The sequence below is a fragment of the Eulemur rufifrons genome, chromosome 8 (genome assembly GCF_041146395.1).
Source record: "Eulemur rufifrons isolate Redbay chromosome 8, OSU_ERuf_1, whole genome shotgun sequence".
NCBI lineage: Eukaryota > Metazoa > Chordata > Mammalia > Primates > Lemuridae > Eulemur > Eulemur rufifrons.
In genome coordinates, this window is record NC_090990.1 from 17,467,261 (window position 1) to 17,493,660 (window position 26,400).

The window sequence follows — 26,400 nt, forward strand, 5'->3', positions numbered from 1 at the left end:
TGGGGCACTCACAGGTAGAGATTCCAAAGTAGGTGACACAGTTGGAGGGGCAGGTTCCGGGATGGCCTCCCAGGCCCTTCTCGACATAATTAAAGCAGTAATAACTCAGATCTACCCCTTGTTTTGGATTTCAAAGTACTTAGAGGATGTTCTCACAGCTCTAAGGTCTAGGTATCCCCCTTTTAGAGAGGAAGAAACAGGTTCAGAGAGGTGTAGAAATTGGGCTGAGTCACACAGCAATTGAGTGTGGAACTCATTCTGTCTGATTTCAGAGTCCTCAATTCCCCTGGCCTGAGATGATGATGATGATGATGAACATTTAGTATGTGTCAGACATGTTTCTGAGATGAAAGGTCTTACCCTGGAGTTCAGAATTCAGGGGATACATAAACTCAGATGAGAAAAAAATTACATTTTTATTTTCACTAACCTCTAACCAAAATTTACCATTTCCTGCTATGTACATTGAAGTAATAGCAGTATGTTTGGCTTTGTCACCAATGGAAATAACAGATATTTTCATATTAAATTGTTGTTATTACAAGTATCTCAAAATATTTATGCTCATAACTATTCCAAAACCATGGTAATTATTAACCTACCACTAAATCGCACCTGATCACCTCTCTGTTTCAGGCACTCCTGTGATATAGCTGCCATTGTTTGGGCACCTCTGTGCCTATTAGTGGTTCAGTGACCAAATGGTGAATCTGCCTGTTCTAGCTCCGACTTCTCCATCACTCTTCTGCATCTCCTGTCTTTAGTTATTTGCTAATCAACATGAGAGGAGGTGAGTCAAAGACCACCCCGCAGTTTAATGTTCTTATTCAAGCTGAGCAAAAACACACTGATGTCATTAAAATAGGACAATTTAATTTGCCAGTCTTGTTATTTAATGTTAATAAACACAAATTACTATGTCATAAAGTTGTGTTTTTATTTTCTTTTATTTCACTTATTTATTTAGTTTTTTAGACGTGGGATCTTGCTGTTGCCCGGGCTGGAGTGCAGTGGCACGAGATCATAGCTCACTGCAGCCTGGAACTCTTAGACTCACGGGATCCTCCTGCCTCAGCCTCCCGAGTAGCTGGGACTACAGGCATGTGCCACCACGCCCAGCTAATTACTTTTATTTTTAGGGACGGGTCTCACTGTTTCCCAGGCTGATTCTCAAACTCCTGGCCTCAAGTGATCCTCCTCCCTCAGCCTCCTGAGTTGCTGGGTCTACAGGTGTGAGCTACTGCACCTGGCATAAATTTGTGTTTTAAAATATATTTTGATAATAATTGTTCTCCTTGTAATCATGAGCATTTTGTTTTAAGCACTATTCTGAGAAAGGTTCATTGGCCACACCAGATGCCAAAGGGGTTCATAGTGCAAAATAAAAGATGAGGGCTAAAAACTCCAGTTCTAAAGGTTTTAGAGCTATTCACTCAGCTATTCACTCTGCACAGCTGCCCTATAAAGTAGGGACTAATATCTGTTTTACCGACTGGGAAACTGAGGCATCCAGGTTTGGGTCAGCCCCAGGTCACACAGCCAACAGGTTCTGGCATAGACACCCAGGGGCCTGACCTCCTAACCTCTGCTTTGCTACTGAGCTTAACGCTCCTCTGTGGCCCCTTTTTGGGGAGCCCGAGGATCAGTGTCCCACCCTGCGTTCTGAGGTCATTTTTGGGCGGGATCTCTGGCTGGCTTTGCGGGCGCTGGAGTCATACACCAGTGACACTGCTCCCTGGCCGGGCGCCCAGCTGCCAAAGCCCTAGGCTGCCTAAAGGGCGGGGCAGGAGGCGGGCAAGTGCCGGCCAATGGCTGTCGCAGCGCCTCACCTGGCGGGACACGTGGACCTAGGTATGCGCCAGCTCCGCCCCAGGCCCAGGTGGGCCCCTCCCCAGGCCTGGGCTCTGGGAGCGGAAATTCCTGTGCGGGCCGGACAGAGCGGGCGCGGATCCGAGCGGGCGGAGCTCGGCCATGGAGCCGGTAGAGACCTGGACCCCCGGGAAGGTGGCAGCTTGGCTGAGAGGTGGGTGGGGCCGGGGAAGAGTTGGGCTCAAGGGGGGCTAGGTGTGGTGTCCCGCCGGCAGAGGGCGGGGAGAGGAAAAGGAAAAAGAACCTGAGAGTCTATCAGTCGGTTAGTCAGTCAACAAGTATTTTTACAGCGTCTGCCATGTACCAGGTCCTGTGCTGAGCAGAGGGATAGACGAGATGACCCTGGAGGGCTTGAGCACTCCGAAGGGGGTCCCCCATGGCCGCAGCATCCCCAGAGGCCGCCAGGGTGGCGGTGGGGAGGCGGTATTGTGTAAACAGAAGGGAGGCCTGGCGGGCCACGCCCACTCTATCTCCTTCATCTTCCCTGGCCCCAGGGCCCAGGAAGGCTGTTATTAAACCCATTTTTCAGAAGCAGAAACTGACACACAGAGCCAGGAAGTGATTTGTGCAGTCTTGGAATAGGGCCTGCCATGGTGTCCTTTTCCCTTCTCCCCATGAGAGAAATAGAAGCCCCGGCCAGACTGAAGGGGGTGACACAGCCCCACCCTGGGGCTCCCACGGGAGAGGGGATGCTCGCGGGCTCAGGGAGCCCAGACAGATGGGAAAGGACACACACTGCAGACAGACTCAGAGACGTGAGGGCCTCTGACTGTGCATGGGGAGGGGAGAGGTGAGTCAGGCCGTCGCTCCCAGAGTGGGGAGCTGGAGCCCACTGGGGGCAGGCTCGGGGTGATCGCCTGGGTAAGGGCAGGGATTCAGGGCTGGAGTCAGACTCCCACACTGGCTTCCAGGCCCGGCTCCAGCACTCACCAGCTCTGTGACTGTACATCTCGGTTTCTCGGCTGTGAAATGGGAAAGGCAGCTCTGACCTCGTGAAGTGGACAAAAGGAGCCCATCACGGCGAGGCTAGCGTTTGCAGCTCAGTGTCCGGGTCTGCCGGGAGGGAGGCAGCCCAACACTTTCGGTGTACCTGGGAAAGAAGTTGCTCCAGGGCCCGTAGCCATAGCCGGGGAGTACCAGGTTCATGAACTCCCAGCCCAATGCTTGTAATTAAGGTCACACAGGGAATGAGGGAGAGCTATGGATCACTCACACACACATTCCCCAGCCGAGGACCAAGGTGGGGAGGGGAGGAGCTCCTTCAAAGTGAGCTAGCCACTTATCCTGTTTGTGTCAGTTTTCCCATCTATAAAACAGGGATAACAATAGCCCCTACCTCCTAAATATGTGGTAAGGATCAAATGTGTTGATATGCATAAAGCTCTTAAAACTTTGCCTAGCACCCAGTAAGCACTCAGATATTTTTCTTATTTCTGAGTGTTTACCTTGTGCCAGGCACAGGCTAGGGGTTAGAGAGAAATGGTTAAGGCCTGGTCTTTGAAGCGTCTGCAATAAAGTAGGAAAGACCAATGCTCAAGTGCAGGGGTTTGTGGAGGCTTGGGGCACGGTGGGAGCAAGAGGCGAGGCCCCCAGCCCAGCCTGAGAGTTATGGAAGGCTTCCTGGAAGGAGATGAAAATGGGCGTGAAGGAGCTGGAAGAACAGTCCCGGCACAAGGACTAGCACATGCAAGGACCCTGAGCTCAAAGAGCATTCCAGGTGCTGCACGGAGTTAGTGCCCTGCATCTGGAGTGTTAAGCTGAGGGCCTGTGCAGGCCAGGACGCCGGAAAGGCAGGGCCTGTAGATCATGGCAAAGTCTTTGGTGATAATAATCTGACAGCTGTTATTGACTGTCTACCACCAACCAGACAATGCTCAAGTGCTTGACATAAGTCATGCCATTTAATACACATATGATTAGAAGGTAGATACTTTTATTATTCCCATTTTACAGATGAGGAAACTGAGGCACAGAGCAATTATATTAGCACTCAGGTCTCCATGTCTCCAAAGCCCCTTGTTCTTATCCCCTGTATCACTAGTTCTCAGACTTAGCATCAAAATCACCTGTAGGATTTGTTGAAATACAAACTACTGGGCCCCACACCTGAGTTCCTGATTCAGCAGGTGTGGGGTGGGGCCTGAGGACTTGCATTTCTGACAAGTTGCCTGGTGAGGCTGCTGGTCTGGGGACCACCCTTTGAGAGACACTGCCCTGTGCTCTTCTGCAGTGGCCTCATGTGTGAAATGGGCAGAACACAGCCTGGGTGTCAGGGCTGTCATCAGGGACAGAGTGGAGGGAAAGGGGCTTTGTGGGAGTGAGGAACTGGCCCGAAAGGTCGTGACACCTCTGTTTCCCCCCACGCTGACCCCTGCTCTCCTCCAGGCCTCGATGAATCCCTGCAGGACTATCCCTTTGAGGACTGGCAGCTGCCTGGCAAGTACCTGCTCCAGCTCTGCCCCCGCAGCCTCGAGGCTCTAACTGTGTGGCCCCTGGGCCACCAGGAGCTCATCCTGGATGGGGTGGAACAGCTCCGGGCCCTGGTGAGTGAGTGCCCGACACGCTGGCTGCAGCTTCCACCACCCTGGGGGTTGCTGATGGGGGGCTGGCTGCTGCCAGGAAGGTGACCTGCCTCCTTCTGGCACAGAGCTCCGGCCTACAGACGGAGAACCTGCAGAGCCTGACAGAGGCGCTGCTGGAGGGGACCCATGCCTTCCAGAGCTTAGTCCAGGGCCGCCTGGGGGACTGTGCCGAGACCCCTGCCGATGTCCTCAGTGCGGCTGTGGAGTTGGTGCGTGAGGCCCACGCCCTCCTCTTCTGGCTTAACAGGTACCTGGGGTGGGATGACTGGTGAGGGGACCCTTCCCATCCTTGGCCTTCTCTAGGGCCTGAGAGAGAAAAACAGAGCTTAGCTCTAGTTCAGATATGGCCGAGCAGGGCAAAGAGGTTAGTCAGTCTGTGCAGGGGCCCGGGGACACTTGGGTTCCCACCCCGCCCCCCAGCTTGTAATCATAACAGTCTTATCAACAACCATTGCATGGAGCTTCCCACCCCCTTCACTGGCTGCTGCTTGTCCCACAGTTCCCACCTCAAATGTCACCTCCTTAGGGAAGCCTTCCCTGTTAGACACTCAGAGCTCGTTTCACAACATTCGTTACAGTTGAAGTTCAGTCATTATTGATGTAATTATGTCTTTAACATCTGTCTTCCTGGTGCCCGGAACCGGGCCTGGCACATAGTAGGCACATGACAAATAAGTCCTGTGCTAAGCTCTGTGGGTGTGTCAGTCATCTCCTCTGCTCCAATCCAAAACCCATCGGGGCAGGTATCAGCCCAAGTCTCAGGTGGGTGATCAGCTCCAGGTGGTTAAGCACAGTCCCTTGACCGCTGTGCCATCCTCCCCCACCAGGTACCTCTTCTCCCACTTAAATGACTTCTCAGCCTGCCAGGAGATTGGGGAGTTGTGTGGCGAGCTGGGCCAGGCCTTGCAGGAGGTAGGAAATCCAAGGGCCAGGTTTGGCCCATACCCTAGAAACCAGGCCAGGCTTGAGCTTTTTATAACCTGTGAATCAGCCCAGGTTCGGGTGTGAGGGCCGGGACGAGCGAGGCAGGAAGAGAGCAGGCCCGGCTGCTGGGTACGGGGCGATGGGGCCTGGGGTCTCCTAGCTGGCAGAGGAAGCTCAAGAAGTTTGTCTCCGGAAGGGGTGGGAGGGGAAGGTATGGGTGGTGACTTTCAGGGGCCTGGTGTCAGGGGGATGAGCCTTTGGGGTTGAAACCCTGAGGCCCTATAGTTCTGGGCAAGGGGCCAGCGTAGGAGAAGCAGGGAGGGACTATGGGGAATGCCACCCGCCCCCGGGAGAAGGTACCCCCCTTACCACCCCAAATCAGGGGAGGCCCCCACTCTCTCACTCTGCTTCCAGGACTGCCCAGCAGCTGCGAAAGAGAGCACAGTCCTGAGGATCGTGAGTCTGTGGGGTTCTGTGGGACTGAAAGGGATGTGGGGATTGGGGGGTCAGCTCAGACTAGACAGCCTGCTCTCCTCCCTCACCACCCCCAGTGCAGCCGGGTGGCCACAATCTGCCACAACATCCTGAGTTACAGCCCGGAGGAGTTGCTGGAGCAGAGGGCTGTGCTCGAGCGGGTGCAGCTGGACGATCCTTTGGTGAGCCCTGACCTCTCACCTCTCACTTCTGACCCCTGGGCAGCCTTGTCTGGGCCCTGAAATATGGTCCAGGATCCCACAAAATCCTTTTTCTCTTTGTGTTTATTGTTTTATTTTTCATTTTTTTCCCCCTTCTCACTCTTCCAGTTTGCCCACAGAGTCCTGTACTGCTATGGCTGTAAAGCCTTTTTGTACAGATGTTAAAATGTGGGCCCAGGCCGGGCGAGGTGGCTCACGCCTGTAATCCTAGCACTCTGGGAGGCCGAGGCGGGAGGATCGCTCAAGGTCAGGAGTTTGAGACCAGCCTGAGCAAGAGTTAGACCCCGTCTCTACTAAAAATAGAAAGAAATGATCTGGACAATGAAAAATATATATAGAAAAAAATTAGCTAGGCATGGTGGCACATGCCTGTAGTCCCTGCTGCTCAGGAGGCTGAGGCAGGAGGATTGCTTGAGCCCAGGAGTTTGAGGTTGCTGTGAGCTAGGCTGACGCCATGGCACTCTAGCCCAGGCTACAGAGTGAGACTCTGTCTCAAAAAAAAAAAAAAAAAAAAAAAACGTGGGCCCAGAGGACTTGCCTAGGGTCTCACCGTCACTCTGCACCTGCCCCATCCTGAGGGGCTGCACTGGCATGGTCTCAGGTGGCACGTTCTAGCCCTGGACACAGACCTGGCATGGGCTCTGGGCAGGTCACGGGGAAGGGAGAGGACATGGGCCTGTCCACTTTAATCTTTGACCAACTTGAGAAACCAGAGCCCTGGCCCTGCCTGTCCTTCCAGGAAGGTTGCTGAGAAGCTGGTACCTCAGAAATCAGTGTCTCCAGCTTCCCTCTGGCCCTCATTAGAGGAGGAGGCGACAGAGGCCCAGAGAGGCACAGCAAGCCCAGGGTCACACAGCAAGTTGGGGCAGTGCCAGCTTTGGCCAGCTCTTTCCCCAGTTCCACCCACCTTAGAGTCCTGGCACTGGCCCTGCTGCCCCCAAGCCCTGGGTGACTTCAGCCTCTGACTCTGCAGGGCCTGGAAATCCACACCACCAGCAACTGCCAGCACTTTGTGTCCCGAGTGGGCACCCAGGTAAGAGCCCCACACCTTTCTCAGCCATCCACCCCTGAGCTATCTCATCCACCAGCCAAGCCAGCTTCAGGCCCCATTCCCCATGCCAGGGCACCACCGAGTCCCGACTGCAGATCCTACCTGGAGACGAGGTTGTCCAGATCAACGAGCAGGTGGTGGTGAGTGAGCGCAGGGACGTGGTGGGAGGTGGGGGGCACAGGGTAGAGCCCAGGGCTGGGGGCAGGGGAAGCAACCAAGGGCTCTGCCCGATGGGGAGACCAGGGCTGTGGGAGCTGCCTTCCGTGAGAGGGGCCAGCTCAGGGAGGTCCGAGCAGTCTCTGCAGAGCCGAGGTAAAGGGCTCAGGAGGCTCCCTGGAGGTGGCATGAGCGCAGGCAGAAGTGGGAGGCTCAGGGAGCTCTGAGCGAGGGTGAGAGTCGGCGGTTGCTTCCAAGCCCCCTGACCAACTGGATGCCAGACCAGTGTCTCTGCCTGGCCTCCTGCTCTGTACTCCAGGTGGCCTGGCCCCATAAGAATGTGGTGACAGAGCTGCTACGGGAGCCAGCCGGGGCCACCTTAGTACTGAAGAAGATCCCTGTGCCAGAGACCCCCCCACAGGTACCTGCCCCTGCTCCTACCCCCACCTGCTTTGAGACCCCTGTCTCGGCTCCCTCACCCTGTTTCTGGTTGTTCCCAGACACCCCCGCAGGTCCTGGACGGCCTGCACCTGAGGAACCAGTCGCCGTCTCTGGCCTCCCTGTCTCCCAGGTAACAGGCTCTGCCCCGGGTGTGTCTTGGTGGGGGGACCATGGGACTCATCTCATCTCCCCTTGCCCTCCCCAGGGCCTCATCCGAAGATGTCTTTGCCTTCGATTTGACTTCAAGCCCAATTCCTGGGCCCAGCCCTGCCTGGAGAGGTAGTGCCAAAGCCTTGCCAGGTGGTGGGTGCCTGGTTCTGACCGCTCAGTGCTGACACTACCCCACCCCCAGGCCTGGGCCTGGGCTCATGGACCTCCCTGCTCTCTCCTCCCTCCCGGACAGACTCTACCTCGCTTGATCCTGAGCCCCTGCCCACCGTCCCTGTGCCCCCAGCCACACCCCCAGCAGGGGTAGCAGAGACTCCTGAGGCTCCAGGGCCCCCAGGATGTCCTGACAAGGTGAGCTCAGGGGCTCAGCAAGGAGGGGTGTGGGCCCTGGACCTAGACCCTCTCCAAGCCCTTTATTGTCCTTGCAGAGTCCTGCTCTTGGTCGGAAGAAATCAAAAGGTACGAGGTGCACCTGACTGGGTGGGGGGTCCCCCCTATATGAGGGGCTCTTAGAAATCTTTACAGTACTGGGCGAGATCTGCGCCAGCCTCTCCTGGAAACAGCTGTTTCTGGGTCAGACAGACCTGTGCTCCCAGCCCAGGCCTTTCACCAGCTCTGTGACTTTCAGCAAAGGGCTTATCCTCTAATCTTCAGTTTCCTCGTCTCTAAAATAGAAGGGTCATCCCCACCCCATCACATCCCACATGTGATGACACATGTAAATTCTGGACACAGCCCGTGGGTTGGACATCTCAGTGGGGGGTGCTCATGGGGGGGGGGAGCAGGCTGGGGGCCCTGGTCGCCTTGCCAGCCCCTCCGTGACTAGGCTGTGCCACGCTGCTGCAGGCGTGGCGACACAGCTGAGCCGCCGGCGGGTGTCATGCCGGCAGCTGGGCCGGCCGGACTGCGACGGCTGGCTCCTGCTGCGCAAGGCACCCGGTGGCTTCATGGGCCCGCGCTGGCGCCGCTGCTGGTTTGTGCTCAAAGGACACACGCTCTACTGGTACCGCCAGCCCCAGGTGAGACCTCTGTGTGCACACACACACACACACACACACGCGTGTAAGCGAGTGAGTCACCTCAAGGCCACGATTCTTCTCTCTACTCCATCCACTCCACCTGTGATCACAGGGAGACCCAGATCTCCCCAAGCCCCAGTGTTCCCATCTGTAAAAGGCGGACTCTCTTCTGAGAAAAATGAGTTAATATGTATGTAAAAGCAGTTTGGAAAAGGTATCACAGGAGGTGTAGGGGAAAAATCGCTTTTATTCTGCCCCTTCTCCTTTCTCTTCTAATATGCTGTCCATCCCAGTGATGGGCCACTCATTCAGACGTTTATTCATTCAACAAACATTGAACAACAAACAGCTGCTGTGAACCCAGCTCTAGGCTGGGCACTGGGGACACAGGAAAGAACTGGATGGTTTCTGCTCCTCCAGAACTTAGAGGCTAGTCGGGGAGTGGGATGAACAGACTCAAGGACAACGTAGGGAATGTGTGCTAAGGTGAGAGAAAAGTTCAGGGGACGTGTGGGAGCTCAGCAGAGGTGTCTGGTCTAGCCTGAGAAGTCCAGAAGCTTCTGAGAAAGTAATACCTGGGGGTTAGTCAGATGAAAAGGAGAAAGAAAAGCAGGAAGGGAAAACAGCGTTTGCAAAGCTTAGTGGTGTGAGCAGCTTCATGTGTGTCTAGTGAAGGAACAAAGGCACGAGCAGGCTCCTGTGGCTGCTTCTCAGGACATCTCTGGCTCCCCTTTCCTGGCTCAGATGTAGCCCTTGGCCACATCTCCTCCTCCCACCCCAGATTCCTTTCCTGAGCCCCAGAAACTGAGAGATCTGCAGTTAGAGAGCCCAGGAGATGCCCTCTCCCCTCCCCTGCCCTCAGGAGCCCAAAGGTAACTAGGAACTGCCTCAAGGGTATTGGGGTTCCAAGCTGGTCCTCACGCTGTGATCCCCCCAGGATGAGAAGGCCGAGGGCCTCATCAATGTCTCCAACTATAGTCTGGAAAGTGGACATGATCAGAAGAAAAAATAGTTAAGTCCTGGGGTATGATGGGCTGGGGGGGTGGGGAGAGAAAGGGATAGGGAAGGTGACAGGGTAGGGGTGGGAGGCGTGGCAGGTGGCTGGGATTTTTGGTCCAGCCTCCCTGGGCTCTGGCCAGACACACCCAGGCTAAGCGAGGCCCCTTCGCTCCCTGGCAGTGTGTTCCAGCTCACCCATGACGTGTACAAACCCTTCATCTTTGCTGCCGATACCCTGACGGATCTGAGCATGTGAGTGTTGTCCTCCCCCGCCCTACTCCCACGTGACTCCCAACCTCGGAGTGCTTGGGAGCTTGGGTGCAAATCCCAACCCTCTGAGAGTGGTTGGTCAAGGTACTCCCTTCTCTAAGCCTCAGTTTCATCATCTATTGAATGGACAAATAAGAGTTCTTCCTTCTCAGAGTTGCTCTGAGGATTAAATGAGATGTTAAAAAGCCCCTGGCATACAGTAGGGCCTCAGTGAATGGAAACTCCCTGAGACCCGTCTGCTCCTCCATAGGTGGGTGCGCCACCTCATCACCTGCATTTCCAAGTACCAGTCTCCAGGCCGGGCCCCCCCACCCCGAGAGGAAGGTGAGTGTCTCACAGGGGTGGGTGAGAGGAACCCTCCCCTGACCTGTCTTTCCTGGGATGGGGACAAGAACTTCAAATACTCCAGCCCACTCCCCAGCCTCCCAACCCCTCCCAAACCGTGTGGGTTCCCACCTGCCTGTCCTACCCCAGACTGCTACAGTGAGACGGAAGCAGAAGACCCTGACGATGAGGCTGGGTCCCGCTCCGCCTCGGTGAGTAGGGGACGGCTGGTGGTAGGAGGTGGGGGGTAAACAGCAGGACGTGGAGCTCGGGCTGATCCCCTCCTGTCCTTGCGCCCTGCCTGCAGCCCAGCTCGGCTCAAGCTTGGAGTCCACTCCATGGAGACACATCCCCTGCAGCCACCCCCACGCAGCGCAGCCCACGGACCTCCTTCGGCTCCCTAGCAGGTGCTGGGCTGGAGTTGGGAGCTGGGCTGGGGGCTGGGTGGGCACATCCTCATTCTGCCACCCCCTCCCACAGACAGCGGTGAAGGGGCACTGGAAGGAATGGTACGGGGGCTGAGGCAGGGTGGCGTGTCACTTCTGGGCCAGCCACAGCCCCTGACCCACGAACAGTGGCGGAGCTCTTTCATGCGGCGCAACCGAGACCCCCAGCTCAATGAGCGAGTGCACCGTGTGCGGACGCTACAGAGCACACTCAAGGTCAGCTGGGCGGTGCTGGCACGGCAAGGGACTGGGCTCTGGCCTTCAGGTTTTGGTTTGTGGCTTTCAGCCCCACCTGGACTCCAGATGGCAGGCTCAGCTCTGGGCTCAGCTGTGGACCGGGCCAAGTTCTAGGTTCTGAGTCAGGATTTGAAGTCACGTCTCGGCAACTTGTGCCAGGCTGGCCGGGTGCTGGGTTCTAGGCACTGGACTCCAGAGTTAGCTCTGGGCTTGTGTTCTGGCCCCCTCCCTGGGTGATCATGGCCCCTACTCCCCTCACAGGCAAAACTGCAGGAGCTGCAGGCCCTGGAGGAAGTGCTAGGCGACCCCGAGCTGACGGGAGAGAAGTTCCGCCGGTGGAAGGAGCAGAACCAAGAGCTGTACTCGGAGGGCCTGGGGGCCTGGGGAGTGGCGCAGGCTGAGGGAGGCTCCTACGTCTTGACCTCTGACTCCAGAGAACAGTCCTCTCAGCCCCTGACCTCTGACCCCGAGGAGCACCCCCATCTCTGCCCCCTGACCTCTGACCCTAGCTAGCACCCTAGCGCCTGACCTCTGGCCCAAGAACCACCTCAACCCCAGCCTCTGACGTGTCTAGGATGAGCGTCCCCAGATTGTGCTCAGGGCCAAAGCAGCTAGTCCACGGTCTCCCTCCACCTGGGCTCCCACCACTCCCGCCTCCCCCGGAGAGGGGTAAAGTGAGCTTTGTCTCCCCCTTGCCGAAGAACAAACTCTCCCACCCCATCCTCAGATCTGTGGGGGTACAGCCCTGCCCCTCAACCCCTTGGCAGTTGTCCCCAAAACCAGGTCTGTACAGGCATTCTTTACTTGAAATGAGGGGCACTCTCCAACCAAATAAAGTCAATTTCTCTAAAAATGAATCTACGTGTGCCTTTACTTCCATATTAAAATCAGGAACCTGCCCCCAGAGGAGATGGGGGTGGGGAATGCTCTCAGCCAGAGGGTAGGTGGCTGGCCCCCCACGCAGCCCACTGGCCTGGGCTCTGCACAGAGCTCCACGCCTGCCGGGTGCTGGGCAGCTGACCCGTGCTGGTGCCGGCCCCACTCCCGTCCACCTCTCTCCAGCCCTTCGGAGGCCAGGGGTGGTATCCTACCCCATCCCCATGGGGACTAAATGAGAAGCTTTCACTTTGCAGATGGGGAAACATACCTTGCCCAGAAGGGCAGAGTGGGCAGCCCCGGGGGCCGGGCTGGTGGGACGGGGGGAGGCGTGCAGGCCGAAGGCTGCCCTGGGGAGGACCCTGGGCAGAGCACCTCTCTCCTCTTCTCTGCCCAGCTTCACCCCAGCTTCGGGATCCTCGGCCAGGTGTGACTCCATCCAGGCTGCACAGAAGACTGACCTGCTCCCAGCAGCCTCTGACCCCTGACCCCAGCAGCCCCACAGCATCCCTGGCTTCCTCTGGGGAGTCGCAGGGAACAATGGGAGGAGCTCCTCTCAGGGCTGGAACTCCTTGGTGGAATGCAGAAGGCTGGAAGTCACAGAGGCCTCTGTGAGATCACCACGAGGGGGAGTGAGACACCTTGCAAAGAAGTTTCTTTGAAGAGTAGGAAGAGACTGAGCAACCATGACTGATAACCAAAAGGCCTGGTGGCAGCAATCGTCGGACACCGACTATGTCAGACATGCGGCCCCACTGGTAGGTGGCCCCTACCTAGCTCCACTGCCCACACTGGCGTCCTGGGGTGGGGTGGGACAGGGTGGGGTGCAGGAGGACCGTATGGGGTCTGGAGGAGCAGTAACTGCGCTGACGGGCCCTCCTCTCCCCCACAGAGGACCACTCCCGAGTCCAGCATGCAGCCAGAGGAGCAGGTGCTCATCAACCGCCAGGACATCATGAGTAGAAGGGTAAGGGTGGCCCTCACCCAACGATGGCTCTTCTATAGCTGTGCCCATGGGCAGCAGGCCCTCATGGTAACTCTGCCCCCCTATGTCCCTAGAGGACCCTCCCCAGCAGTGACACCTGCAGCGACCCCCGCATGATATGTTAGTAACTGCCTTGCAGTGCCCCCCACAGGAACCCCTATAAATGGCAGTCACCGCCCTCAGAGACCCCCAAAAGAGATCCTCCTACAATGGCTTCCACAAAGAACCCCCAACAGTGACCCACTTTCAGTGAAGGGAGTGACCTCTACACTGATGCCCCCATTCCATGTTCCCCTCTCACACAACTTCTCCCCCTAGAGTAGACCCCCGGGGAGCCCTGTTTACTGAGAGCAAACATCCAGGCAGAGGCCTCCTATGGTGACGCCTGCCTGAAGGAAGGTCCCGCCCTCTCCCAGGACGCCTGGGACTTGCAGGAGCGCATCACCGGCTTGTACATCAAGCACCTGCTCCGACACCCCGCCTTCCAGCTGCTCCTGGCCCTGCTGCTGGTGATCAACGCCATCACCATTGCTCTCCGCACCAACTTCTCCCTTCACCAGGTAGGACACCAGGCTGACTCTGACTGGGAGCCTGGGGCAAAGCACTTGCTTCTCCGGGCCTCAGCCTCCTCATCTGAAGAGCTCCTTGGATGCTCTTCAAGGGTCTGTCAGCTCTGACCTTCTCAGGATCTGGAGATCAAGGAAGACTTCATGGTGGCGGGGGCTCTGGAGCCTGGCTTTGAGGAATGCATTGGATTTGTAGAGGAAGGGTAGGGGAAGAATGGTGTGAGCAGAGGCAGGCCAGTGGGCGCCCTGTGCAGAAAAGTATCCAATCTAATCAACTGTCACTAAGGGAGAATCACTCTGTGCCAGGCCCTGACTGTGCTCAGTGTTGGGGTTCCAGGTATATAAGCACAACAGACCCAGTTCCTGTCTCTCACACACACACACGTCATTGCAAATGCCCGAGTAGCATCTAGAGTTCATGCAAGCTGAAAGAAGGCAATCAAACCTAATTTGGGAGGTCAGAGAAGGCTTCCTGGAGAAAGGGTCACTTAAGCTAAGATTAAAGAATGAGTGTGAGTTGGCCAGGTAAAGAGAGATGGAGAATAGTGTTTTGGGCAGAGGAAACAGCATGTGAGAGAGTTCTGTGTGTCCAGCTTTCAATCCACTATGACTTTGGTCTTATCCTTGATGCTTTAATTTCTTACAAGGAGTATACATATATGTATTGTGCTATTTAAAATCAATTTTTTTTTTTGAAAGACAGACTCTCACTCTGTTGCCCAGGCTGGAGTGTAGTGTCATTATATCTCACTGCAACCTTGAACTCCTGGACTCAAGTGACTCTTGCGCCTAAGCCCCCTGAGTAGCTAGGACTATAGGTGCACACCACCACACCAAGCTAGTTGGTTTTTGTTTTCTTTTTTTGTAGAGACTAAGTCTTGCTATGTTGCCCAGGCTGGTCTCGAACTCCTGGTCTCAAGCGATCCTCTTGCCTTAGCCTCCTATAGTGCTGGGATTATAGGCATGAGCCATTGCACCCAACTTAAAACCAATGTTTTTAAAATGTCCAGTGTGGTGGCGCCAAATGAATTCAGAGAGGTGGCCAGTGGCCAGATCTCACAAGGCCTTTAAGTTATGTTAAGGAGGATGGCCTTTTTCTTATGTCCATGGAAATCCAGGGAAGGATTTAAAGCATTGGAGTAGAATAACCAGACATGTGTTTTAGAAAACGTACACTGGGTGGTAACATGAAATGACGTATGAATGGTCTCAGCACAGTGCCTGGCACGCACATGGTCAGTGTGCTATAAAGGGAGCGACAAGGATGCTGGGGACCAAGAACAGCAGACATACGGGCCATCCCTCCCCAGCAGACATCCTCTCCCCTGGCTCACCCAGGCCCCGCTCCACTGACCTCTCTGCCCCTCTCTTTTTCTCTGTCTTCCATGTAGAAACACTATGAGTTGTTCTCTACCATAGATGACATTGTGCTGACCATCCTTATCTGTGAGGTTCTCCTCGGCTGGCTCAATGGCTTCTGGATTTTCTGGAAGGTGAGATCCTGGGGCCTTCCTGCCACGGCCCCTCCCCCTCCCTGGGGACTGCAGTCCCTGCCCCTGTACTCCTGGCCCTGCTAACTGAGGGTGCCTGTGTGTGTGTGTGTGTGTGTGTCTGTGTGTGTGTTTAACAGAGAGAAAGAGAGAGAGAGGGAAAGAGGGAGAAAAAGTGTTAGTTCTGAGACATGTGTGATGTGGCAGAAAATAACTTGTACCAGAAGTGCAGCCTCCTCCCTGGGTTCCAATTCCAATCCCTGCTCCAGCCCAGCCTTCCTCAGCTCTGAAGTCTTGAGCAAACCTTTATTTCCTTGTCTGAGAAATGGGACTGAGAGCATCTCCCTTAACTTACAGGGCTCTAGAACAGGGATCAACAAGTTTTTTCTGTAATGAGACAGATGGCAAACACTTTAAGCTTTACGGCTACACAGTCTCTGTTGTGACGACTCACCTCTGCAGATTTCCCCCATTCACTTGCTTTCCTCCTGCTCACAGACTCACTCAGTTGTCTTCTCCTCCAGGGAGTCTTCCTGTCTTTCCCAGGCTCGGGGGGTGCTGCTCTGTGTCTCCATGAGGCTATGTGCCTATTTCCCTCCCGTGGAGTTAACATGTACTGCCTATCCCTCTCCCTCAAAATTGTCTTTGAACCTAACAGCTCACAGAAATCCTATACCCTCAGGAACTGGCTTCGGGTATGGCATATGGCAGGAACTCAATACTGACGGGACACAGGGATGGCAGTGTAGACAGGCAGACTTGTATCTGCCGTGTGTCTGTAGGCGCAGACTCACTGAGCATAAGAGGCCAGGAAGGCTTGTGTTTATTGGACTGCCCAATAAATTTAAGAACGCTTTTTCCATTAAAAAATAGTTTCCCTTCAGTACCCAAACTAAATTAGTTTTAAAAAATAGCTTTCCTTCAGTACCCAAACTAAATTATTTTTTTTAAATAGTTTTCTTTTTGAATATTTAATACAGATACATATTTGTCAAAACTATATTGACAGGTACACACATGTACGTAGTCATTATTGTGGTAAAAATAAATAATTTTTTTTTTTTTTCATGACAGAGTCTCACTCTGTGGCCCGGGCAAGTGCCGTGGCATGAGCCTAGCTCACAGCAACCTCAAACTCCTGGGCTCAAGTGATCCTTCTGCCTCAGCCTCCCAAGTAGCTGGGACTATAGGCATGCACCACCATGCCTGGCTAATTTTTCAATTTTAGTAGAGACAGGGTCTCGCTCTTGCTCAGGCTGTTCTTGAACTCCTCAGCTCAAGCGATCCTCCCACCTTGGCCTCCCTGAGTGCTGGGATTATAGGTGTAAGCCACCGCGCCCGGCCCCTAAATAATTTTTTGTAAAAGGTACACCCAATTGTTGCTTCCTCTCCTGTCCCTTCATTTCCTTTCCCCCACCCCCGTCCTCTCTAGGTGATCTTTTTCTTTTTCTTTCTTTTTTTTCCCCCCTCTTTTTAAAATTTTATTTCAGAATATTATGGGACTTTCAATATCTTTAGTCTCTTGTTTATCCTCCAGTATTTAATTTTATAGTCATCAGCAAGTATGGACATACTTTGAGTCCTCCCTTTCCTAACAGTAGCGTACTATAAACACTATTCTGTACTTTGCTTTTGTCACTTAATAGTTCCTGCCAGTCTTTCTGCATCAGTACACGGACATCTGTCTCATTTTTCTTTTTATGGCTACACAGGACTCCATGGAATGAATGTGCCATAGTTTATCCAACAGTCTCCATTGCTGGACACTTTGATTCTTTTCAACCTTATACAAAAGTCATTTTGTACCTTTACCAGAGTAGCTGTGGGTCATATTTCTAGAAGTGGGATCGCTGGTCAAGTTTTTCATGCACATGAGCCTTCTCCCCCACTCCCATTCCTGTGTGAATGAGTGCCTTATTGGACAAGAGGCTTGCAAATTTGCCCGTCTCCCTCCCTTCTACCATGAGGGCTATTTCACCTCAGAACTCACTGCTGAAGCTGTATTCCTTGATGTTTTTGCTAGTATTTATTTTCGCTTTATTATTATTAATAATTGTAGTGTGTATTACACAAATAGGGGCAGCCAAATGTTTTTGGGTCACTTACCTGTAAGGAAAGGCCATTTTTGGCAGTCCACTAGCCAAGGTGGGTGCTTAGCTCGGGGACTAGCCACGTATATGTGAGGGTCTTCCCTGTGTGTCTCTGAGACTGCACTTGTCTGTTGACCCATGCATGGAACAGTGCATACACGTGTGTTTTGTGGCATGTTTGGGGAGCAGCAGGGTAACAGCAGTGGATAGTAGCTGATTGTCCCTTTTCTAAGAGGGACATTGAGCACACCCATCCTTGGGGTGTAGGGAGGGCAGACTCAGGATGCCCCCATGGGCTGGGCCTGACAGACCCCACTGAAGCTGGCCCACCCCCAGGACGGCTGGAACATCCTCAACTTCCTTATCATCTTTATCTTGCTCTTGGGGTTCTTCATTAACGAACTCAATGTCATCTCTATCAACTACACCCTCAGGTGAGCCGGGAGCTCTGGAGAAAAGAGGGGACCTGTCTCGAACCCAGGAATGAAGTTGGGGGTAGTTACCAGCTGCGAATCAGCTCTGCCTCTCCGGGCAGTTGGTGGGAGGTAGTGAGGAGGGAGGGGTCTGGGAAGGGCTGAGGGGTGCCCCTAAGAGGCTCTGCCACAGGGCGTTACGTCTGGTGCACGTGTGCATGGCGGTGGAGCCCCTGGCCCGGATCATCCGAGTTATCCTGCAGTCGGTGCCTGACATGGCCAACATCATGGCCCTCATCCTTTTCTTCATGCTGGTCAGTGCCCTCCCACACCCCCAGCTGCTCCCCTTCCCTGATCAAGGCCCATGGGTTGTTGGGAATCGAGGGTGTCTGGAGGAGAGGAGAGGCCCGAGGGCCTGAATCCCTGGGATTCCCTTGGCAGCACTCATTTGCATCCATTTTCCTGTCCTGTCTCTGAGGCCCTTGGGCAAAGCCTGGGCGGGGCTTTGGTCTCTTCCGCAGGTGTTCTCTGTGTTTGGGGTCACACTCTTTGGTGCATTCGTGCCCAAGCATTTCCAGAACATGCAGGTTGCCCTGTACACCCTCTTCATCTGCATCACCCAGGATGGCTGGGTGGACATCTACAGTGACTTCCTGTGAGTACTGATGGGGCTGCCAGGCCCTCATTCCAGCCTGGCAAGGAAGGGGCTGGGGCTCCTATGGGCCAGGGAAACTGAGGGGGAGAAGGGCTCTCAATGGGAGTGGGGGCTCCAAGGGTTGGAATGAGGACGACCTGGCAGAAGGGGGGTTCCCAGAGCTTTAAACTGGGGAAAAGGAAATCCCTGGGGTTGGTCCCTCTGGGTTTTTGGTACCTAAAGCCTTGTCCACCTTGAAACTCCACACATTCAAAGTCCTACCCTGACCCTGTTGTGGAGACTTTACCCGTCATGCCAAACTGCTGGGCCTTGGACAGGAGAGCCGGTCTGTAGTTGTGCCTAAGGTTACAGGTCAGCCTCTCAGCCCACACTGGAGACCACAAACCAGCCTGGACTCCTGGGAACTTCAGGTCTCATTTCATCTATTCTGAGACCTGCTGCCCAGGTCATTTTTGGTCTCTGTCTTTACCTCTTTTCCATGAAGTCTAAGCCCTGTTTCTTTCTAGTCTACTCCAGGGAGTGGGTCCCCTTGACTGATTTCTTTTTATCCTTCATGTGAGCATAGAAGCCCAGTAGGTAAAGGGCTTCTGTAGTCACCCATTATAATATAGTTAGTGGAAAAAAAATCGCAGACCGCACAATAAAGTTGAACTGTGCTCTTGAGTCTTTGCTCCACCAGACTAGTCATGTGACTCTGGGCAAGTTATTTCATCTCTCTTCTGAGCCTCAGTTTCTTCATCTGTAAATTGGGGATTACAATACAATATTAACTATGTCATAGATTGCTGTGAGGATCAGTAGATAAAATCTATATAATATAAATCTCTTAGCATAGAGCGTGGCACAGATGGCTTCTACTTTTATTAGCTAGATAGATAGAGAATGATTTGGGGGGAAAATATTGTATGTAAGATTTACAAGAGGATATTAACAGTGAGTAACTCAGCGCAGATGGAGTTTTATTACCCATATATTTTTCTTCTGATGTTTCTATAATATAATGAACTTGAATTATTTTTTATAATAAGAAAACATGAATGAAGAATACAGCTAATAGATTAAACTTGATAATGCTGACGTCCAAATCCCTACCTTTCAGCAGGGTTGGCTAGAGAACGACCCATGTCCGGTAACATAGCAGGTGCTCAGCAGAGACCAGCTGCTGAGACAGGAGTAGGGAATTAGATCTGCACAACGGCAGCGACACAGGCAAAAGTCCCAGTAGGCCTTGGGAAGATTTCCCCATTTCATAAATGAGGAATCTCAGCCTCAAAGGGCCAGGGAGGTTATGGGACCCCTGCCTGCCACCTCCAGGATGGAGAAGAGGGAGTACGCAATGGAGTTTGGGGGTGCCATCTACTTTACCATCTTCATCACCCTCGGTGCCTTCATTGGCATCAACCTACTCATCGTTGTGGTGACCACTAATCTGGAGCAAATGATGAAGGCAGAAGAGCAGGGGAAACGGAAGCAAATACAGTTTAGCAAGGTGCGTATGGGATGGGGAGGGCAGAAGGGAGGAGAGGAGGGGTGTGTGAGGGCGACTTGGGCGTGTGCGCATGTGTGTGTGCTTGTACACCCGAGGGCCTGGAGAAAGCCAAGGTGGAGGCCTGGAGACAGCAGCCCCCCACCTTGAGTGCTCACTCACCAGCTGGGGCTTCTGAGGGTGTCAGTTTCCTAGATATGTTTCTATGGCAACTCAAAACTGAGCAGTTGGGTGACCTTAGAGCATTTAAACAATCTAAGCTTCAATTTTTTTCTCCTGTAAAATGGGAATAACAACAGTACCTATTTCATAGGGCCATTATGAGGATTATAGGGGTAAATAAACAGTGCCTGGCACATAGTAAGCACTCAATAAATGCTAGCTACAGTATTACTCGCTCAGCGGGAGGGGAGGGGAGAGGAGTACTTCCCAAAGGGTAAAGGCTGAGAGCCTAGGCTTGAAAGTAGGTAGGGCTTTAGAAGCTTGCTGGGTAGGATTTATTAGGGGTGAAATCTAGCAGGACGGGCAAATTGTGAAAAGGGTGAGAATTTCCAAAGAGGTGGAGGAAGGGCTTGTGCATTTGAAGTTGAGCTCCCACAGCAAAGCTGGGAGGCTAGGACTGGTTGGAGCTGAAATGAGGGGTGTTAGAACTTCCCAGTCCTAAGAGACTCATCCTCCCTGAAGCCAAGCAGGAAAGGTGAGAGGACATGCCGGCCTGAGCTGTCCATGCCCTCCCTATTCCCCTCTCCCCAGGTAGATTCAGAGGACGAGGACGGAAGTAACCAGCTGCCACTGGTGCACTGTGTAGTGGCCCGCTCGGAGAAATCTGGTCTTCACCAGGAACCGTTTGTGGGGGGTCCCCTGTCCAACCTCTCGGAAAACACATTAGACAACTTTTGCTTGGTGCTTGAGGCAATACAGGAGAACTTGACGAAATACAAGGAGATCCGAGATGAGCTCAACATGTAGGGGGGCTATTGGGGGCACCCCCAAGTTCCATGAGTCAGGGATGGGTGGAGGCTCAGATTCTTCATCTAGTCTCATGCCCTCACCTGGGACCAAGAGAGGTTAGGTGACTTGCCTAGGGTCCGACAGCTTATTGGTGGAGGAGCTGGATTCCAGACCTCCCGCTTCCTCCCATCTCACACAAGGGCACAGCTCCTCCCAGGTCTCTATTAGGGCTGAGAGGGAGAGTGGGGGGGGGGGTGCATGCCAGGGAAGAGGTGGGAGGGCTTCCTCCCTCCTCTGCAGCCCTCCCCAACGCACTCCCGCATTCCCGGCTCCACCCACAGGATCCTGGAGGAGGTGCGCTCTATCCGCTTCAACCAGGAGCAGGAGGAAGAGCTGTTGCACAGGCACCTGTCCGCAACCACGTCCATCCAGAGCAAGTCCTCCATGGACATCCGAGAGGTGACTAAACAGCAAGACTTGCTCACTGCGCTGGCTAACAGGGATAAGGTATGTCGTCCCTCTCCTACCCAGTCAGTACTCACCCTGACGTTCCACTCAGCCCCGCCCAGCCCAGCCTCTGGCCCATTTGTCAAGGTTTCTTCTCATTCCAAGATCTGGTCTGCCTTTTAAACTCCCACCCACCCACTCACCCCAGCTGTCACCAGGCCCCCAGCTGTCACCGCCCCCATGGGGTTAGGTTCCACACTTTCCTTCTACACCAGGCCACACCCCATCCCATCAGGCTCAGTCCTGGCCAGTTTCTTCTTTAGTGCCTTCAAACCTACCCTCTTTTAGTGTGTGTGGCTTGAGCCAGTGCAGTTCATGTATAGTGGCAGATACCTAGGCCCACTGTGGGTAAAGGACCCACAATATCAATATTGATATCAAGTTGATCCTATCTAGGATACGTAAAAGCAGCCTCCTCCTGAGGGAGGAAGCTTCTGGAGAGAAAAGGGCACGCACCCACGTTAGTTTCTTTCTCTGCCTCCCACACCATCTGACTGGGATACAGCCTCGGCTCCCCAGCTCAGAGAGGGCGCTAGGTAGGATCAAGTTAGACCTACTTACCTGGGAGGCCTGGCCGGGGCAGCTGTTGAGACTGGCGGAGGGGAGTAAGGCAGAGGCTGCCATGTCAGGGTAGGGAATTGAAAAGAAAACCTGTTGGTTTGCAGGTTCAAGAGTCTAACACAAACATGCTCCTTAACAAACACAAGAACAGTTCCTAAGAGGCCAAGACAGGAGCCAAGGGGCCTGCGCACACACAACCAGCCACTGCATCGTCCTGCGTCCCTGGCTTGGCACAGCCTGGCCCACACCCATCCTCTCCCTCACACCTGGGCAGAGGCTGGGGGCTGTGAGGGCAGCAGCATCTGCAGGGCTTGTGCCTGTAAGCTCCAGGTCCAGAGGGGTCAGGATGGAGGAGAATGCCTGGCAAGAGTGGGAGCCCTAGAGGCAAGGGTGAGCACAGAAGGGGGTACTGGCCAAGGCAACCAGGATTTGGCCTAAGGGTGGGTATCCTTGGCCCCCTGCTCTAGCTGAGAGCTGGGTGGGGCCTGAATGGGCCCAAGCATCAAGAAGAAGAATGCAAGGCCAGTGGGGCCGGGCATTTGCCTATCGACAATAAAGTTTTATGTTGGAATCAATGTGTCTAATTGGTGGTATCTCCAACCCCTTGGGGCACTTGCCCCCGGATCTGATGAGGAAGACAGATCTTGCCCCTCAAAAGCCTGTTTGTCTGATGGGAGAGTCACAGACTGCCCTCAAGAGCTTCCAGTCTAGTGGGAGAGAGAATCACACCCCTGAAAATTTCTGACTTAATGGTAGAGACATAATCCCTGCCCTTAAGATCCTAAATTTTGCGGGGTAAAGTCTGGTCCTCATGGTTGGGAGACTCAGTCTGATGAAGAAGACAGCTCTACCTACACTCTCCCTGTCTAAAGGTGGAGACCAGCCCTCACTCTGGGCAGCCCTAATCTGATGGTGTCAGGTTTTAGTTTGAAATGTTGGTTCTTCATTCACTCATGGCCGAAGAATGACCAGACACACCAAAGTAAGGCAAGCATGAAAATGAGGTTCATTGAGGAGAGAAAGATAGGATTATAGGGCAAGAGCAAGACATAGGTTCACAGAGCATGATACATATGCCACAGATGACGACCAGACCCATTGTCCCAGCAAGAAAAGAGAGTTTGGTTATGGTCTGTGTCCCATTCTATAGTGCCCGGATTGGGACCTCCCTATTGGCTCAGACATCACCATGGAACCACTTTGATTGGATAGTTGGAAGTTGCATTACTAGGCATGCGGGTTGTTCTAGGTCAATTTCCGTACTCTATGGTACCTATGCTGCTTGGCCCATGAGCTAGGGAGTCCTCTGCATTCCTTTGCAGCTGGCACACTAAGTTCTGCTTGGCAGATTTGTAGGATATTCCCCTCTCCCCCAGGTATGGCAGTCTCTCAGGAGAGGATTAGGATGGGGCAGGACCAAGATGGGGGCCTGGGGCCCACCACTGTCCTTCTTCCCAGGTGCAGCAACTGCACCAAGGCAACAGCACTCACTTTTGTCCCTAGAAGACCCGAATCCCTCACTATCTACCTAACAATGGAGTCACCATTGACCAATTCATACAAGTACAGGCAGCTCCATCCGAGAGCAATGGAGGCAGACTGGTTAAAGTGTGGGTCCTGGCAGGCTTCCCGGAGGACAGGAGCACTGAAGCTTCCTGGAAGAAAGCAGAAGGGTTTTCCGGGCCAGGTGAATGAAGTCTGGTGGGGAACTTGGCACCTGTGAAGCCTATTTGGGACCTTCACACCAAAGCCCACGGGGAGCCTCAGCAGGTTCCTGAGCTAGGAAATGGGGAGAATCTGAGAAAGCTGTGACAGTCATGGGGCAAAGAGTGAGTTGCCTTGGATGACAGAAGACCTGGGTCCTGGTCCTTGGGTGAGTCACTTGGCCTGATTTTCCCCATCTGTGCAGTGGGGAGAGGGTAAGATTGATCTCTAGCTCTAAAATCAAATAGTCTACTCTTAGCCCAGGAGGTGGGAGACCGATGAGATCAGCCACATCCCTGAGACACAGGTTCCTTGGTGTTGGGTGGGGGGAAAGGCTGGAAGGCCCAGAGTTCTGCCCGCTGTTCAACAAAGGCTGAAAATTAGGGGCCTGAGGGGTATTCACCAGTTGGAATGGGAGTTCCCGGAGGCCCACTGATTGCAGCTGATGGGAAACTCCACCCTCCATCCCTCTCCCATCAGTGTTGTTCCCAGCCCTGAAAAGCACCCTGGGGCCTACTGGGAAGGAGGTGGACACCTGGGGAGGGGTGGTGTGCTCAGCAGGCAGATGAGAGGTGGTGCCAGTGCGAGCAGTGCCTCACTGTCTTCGAGCTGCTATCTGTTCCCTTGTTTGAGCCAGGACTCCTGCCCAGCGCCCTCCAAGACCATCACCAGCACAGACATGGGCAGCCAGTGGCTTTTGCTGCTGTTGCTGCTGCTGCTACTTGTAGGAGATGGAGCCTTCAACCTGCCTGGTGAGTATTCACCCTTTCCATTCTTCCTTCTCTGGGGGCTCCTACAGCCCCTCTTATGGTTGGCCAGAGAGGGGAGGAAGGTGGCAGGAGATCAGGTAGTGTCTCCAGAAAGAGCTAATAATGTGAGCATGGCCATCCCCCCGCCCCAAATTGTCTGCAAGGCTTGGGGCATCAATGAGTTTGGAGGCAGGAGCATGACAGGGTGACCTCTACAGAGCTTTAGGCCTTACTCATCCATCTCTTCCAGAATGCTGTCTTTGTCTGTCTGTCTACTCCCTTCATCTGGCCTGTCATCTCATCTCTCTCTCCCTTTCTATCTGTCCTTCGCATCTAGGCCAAGCTAGTAGCTTGGGGCTTTAGCAAGCTAGTTTCCTCCCAAGCTGGCCCAGAACTAAGGGCCCAGGAGGTTGGACCCCCACTGCTCTCCCCTGCCCTATTCTGGAAAGGAGCGACCACCACTCCTCACCAAGCCTGAGTCAGGAGCAGTCCTGATTCTGAGCTCCTAAGACAGTGTGGGCGAAGATACCCAGAGGTGGCAGGAAACTGTGTGTGTTCCATCACCTCTATAAGTCCGTGACTTTTACCAGGGACAGAAGCATCTTTGACAAAGCATCTAGGAAGCAGATATCAATTTTTGTGAGAGGAACGGAAGGGGATAATCATTCCCAATAGCAGGTTCTACTCACTGAGCACCTGCTAGGTGCTAACACTGTGCTGGGTGCTTCACATACACTGTTTAATCCTCATGACCATCAGAGAAGTGGGTACTATCTGTTATCTCTGTTGTTTTTTATTTCAGCATATTATAGGGATACAGATGTTTAGGTTATGTATATTGCCCTTGGCCCCCTTCTCCGCCCCGCCGAGTCAGAGCTTCAAGGTGTCCATCCCCCAGACAGTGCGCATTGCACTCATTATGTGTGTATATACCCCTCCCCTCCCCCCCATCTGCCCAATGTCCAATGAATGTTATTCCTATATGTGCACTTAGGTGTTTATCAGTTAAAATCAATTTGATGGTGAGTACATGTGGTGCTTATTTTTCCATTCTTGGGATACTTCACTTAGTAGAATGGGTTCCAGCTCTATCCAGGAAAATACAAGAGGTGCTATATCACCATTGTTTCTTATAGCTGAATAGCACTCCATGATATACATATACCACATTTTATTAATCCACTCATGTATTGATGGACACTTGGGTTGTTTCCACATCTTTGCAATTGAGAATTGTGCTGCTATAAACATTCAAGTACAGATGTCTTTTTTATAGATTGTCTTTTGTTCTTTTGGGTAAATGCCCAGTAATGGGATTGCTGGATCAAATGGTAGATCCACTTGTATCTCTTTGACGTATTTCCATATTGCTTGTCATCTCTGTTTTGCAGTTGAGGAAACTGAGGCCCAGAGACATGAAATGATTTTCATGTCCTCCCATGTCCCTGTGGGGGGCACATCTTCCCTTACAGAGCTGGGATGCTAGCCCAGCTCTGACTTCAGAGCCCAGGTCACTCCATTGTCTAAGAGTGCTGCCTTATGGCCGGCGCGGTGGCTCATGCCTGTAATCTTAACACTTTGGGAGGCCGAGGCAGGCGGATCGTTTGAGCTCAGGAATTTGAGATCAGCCTGAGCAAGAGCGAGACCCCCATCCCTACTAAAAAAAATAGAAAGAAATTGGCTGGACAACTAAAAATATATAGAAAAAATTAGCTGGGCATAGTGGCGCATGTCTGTAATCCCAGCTACTCAGGAGGCTGAGGCAGGAGGATTGCTTGAGCCCAGAAGTTTGAGGTTGCTGTGAGCTAGGCTGATGCCATGGCACTCTAGCCATGGCACTCTAGCCCCGGCAACAGGGCGAGACTCTGTCTCAAAAAAAAAGAGTGCTGCCTTAGGCAGGAGACCTCAGTATCGTAAAGACATCAATTCTCACCAAATCTATAATTGCAGTACAGTTCCAATCACAATCCCAAAAGGTTGTTTGTAGAACTTGATAAACTGATTCTTATACATGTAAGGGAGAACAAAAGGCCAATAATAGCCAAGATAATTTTGAAGAGCAAGAGGGAAGACTCATCCAATCAAATACTGAGATTTACTATGAAGTAACTGTAAAATAGTGTGATGTCAATGCAGTGATAGACAAGTGAACCAACGGAATGAAAGAGAAAAAGCATGATGGCTTG

The 26,400-nt window shown here is 53.3% G+C and overlaps 2 protein-coding genes across 3 annotated transcripts; both read left to right on the forward strand.

The window, feature by feature from the left end:
• The first annotated feature begins 1,914 nt into the window (after window positions 1–1,914).
• On the forward strand, window positions 1,915–11,721 carry CNKSR1 (connector enhancer of kinase suppressor of Ras 1). Of its 2 annotated transcripts, none has more exons than XM_069477495.1 (21): window positions 1,915–2,023; window positions 4,255–4,412; window positions 4,517–4,698; window positions 5,279–5,363; window positions 5,790–5,831; window positions 5,927–6,031; window positions 7,044–7,103; window positions 7,193–7,261; window positions 7,597–7,698; window positions 7,778–7,848; window positions 7,924–7,997; window positions 8,122–8,237; window positions 8,315–8,345; window positions 8,733–8,905; window positions 9,843–9,916; window positions 10,085–10,156; window positions 10,425–10,498; window positions 10,649–10,710; window positions 10,806–10,905; window positions 10,979–11,160; window positions 11,443–11,721. In XM_069477495.1, exons 1-21 carry the CDS (start codon window positions 1,972–1,974, stop codon window positions 11,692–11,694), a joined length of 2,136 nt encoding a protein of 711 aa, XP_069333596.1. In that variant the 5' UTR covers window positions 1,915–1,971; the 3' UTR covers window positions 11,695–11,721. The 2 variants fall into 2 exon arrangements, with proteins under 2 accessions (XP_069333596.1, XP_069333595.1); XM_069477494.1 differs by having other exon boundaries at window positions 1,972–2,023; window positions 7,193–7,282.
• A 1,022-nt stretch (window positions 11,722–12,743) lies between these two features.
• Window positions 12,744–21,919, forward strand: CATSPER4 (cation channel sperm associated 4). The gene is given in 13 exon segments (XM_069479157.1): window positions 12,744–12,778; window positions 12,835–12,874; window positions 12,876–12,942; window positions 12,945–13,024; window positions 13,459–13,602; window positions 15,000–15,101; window positions 17,525–17,622; window positions 17,795–17,915; window positions 18,123–18,256; window positions 19,571–19,745; window positions 20,496–20,707; window positions 21,035–21,200; window positions 21,866–21,919. Coding segments are annotated over 13 exon segments (1,428 nt in total).
• The last annotated feature ends 4,481 nt before the right edge of the window (window positions 21,920–26,400 follow it).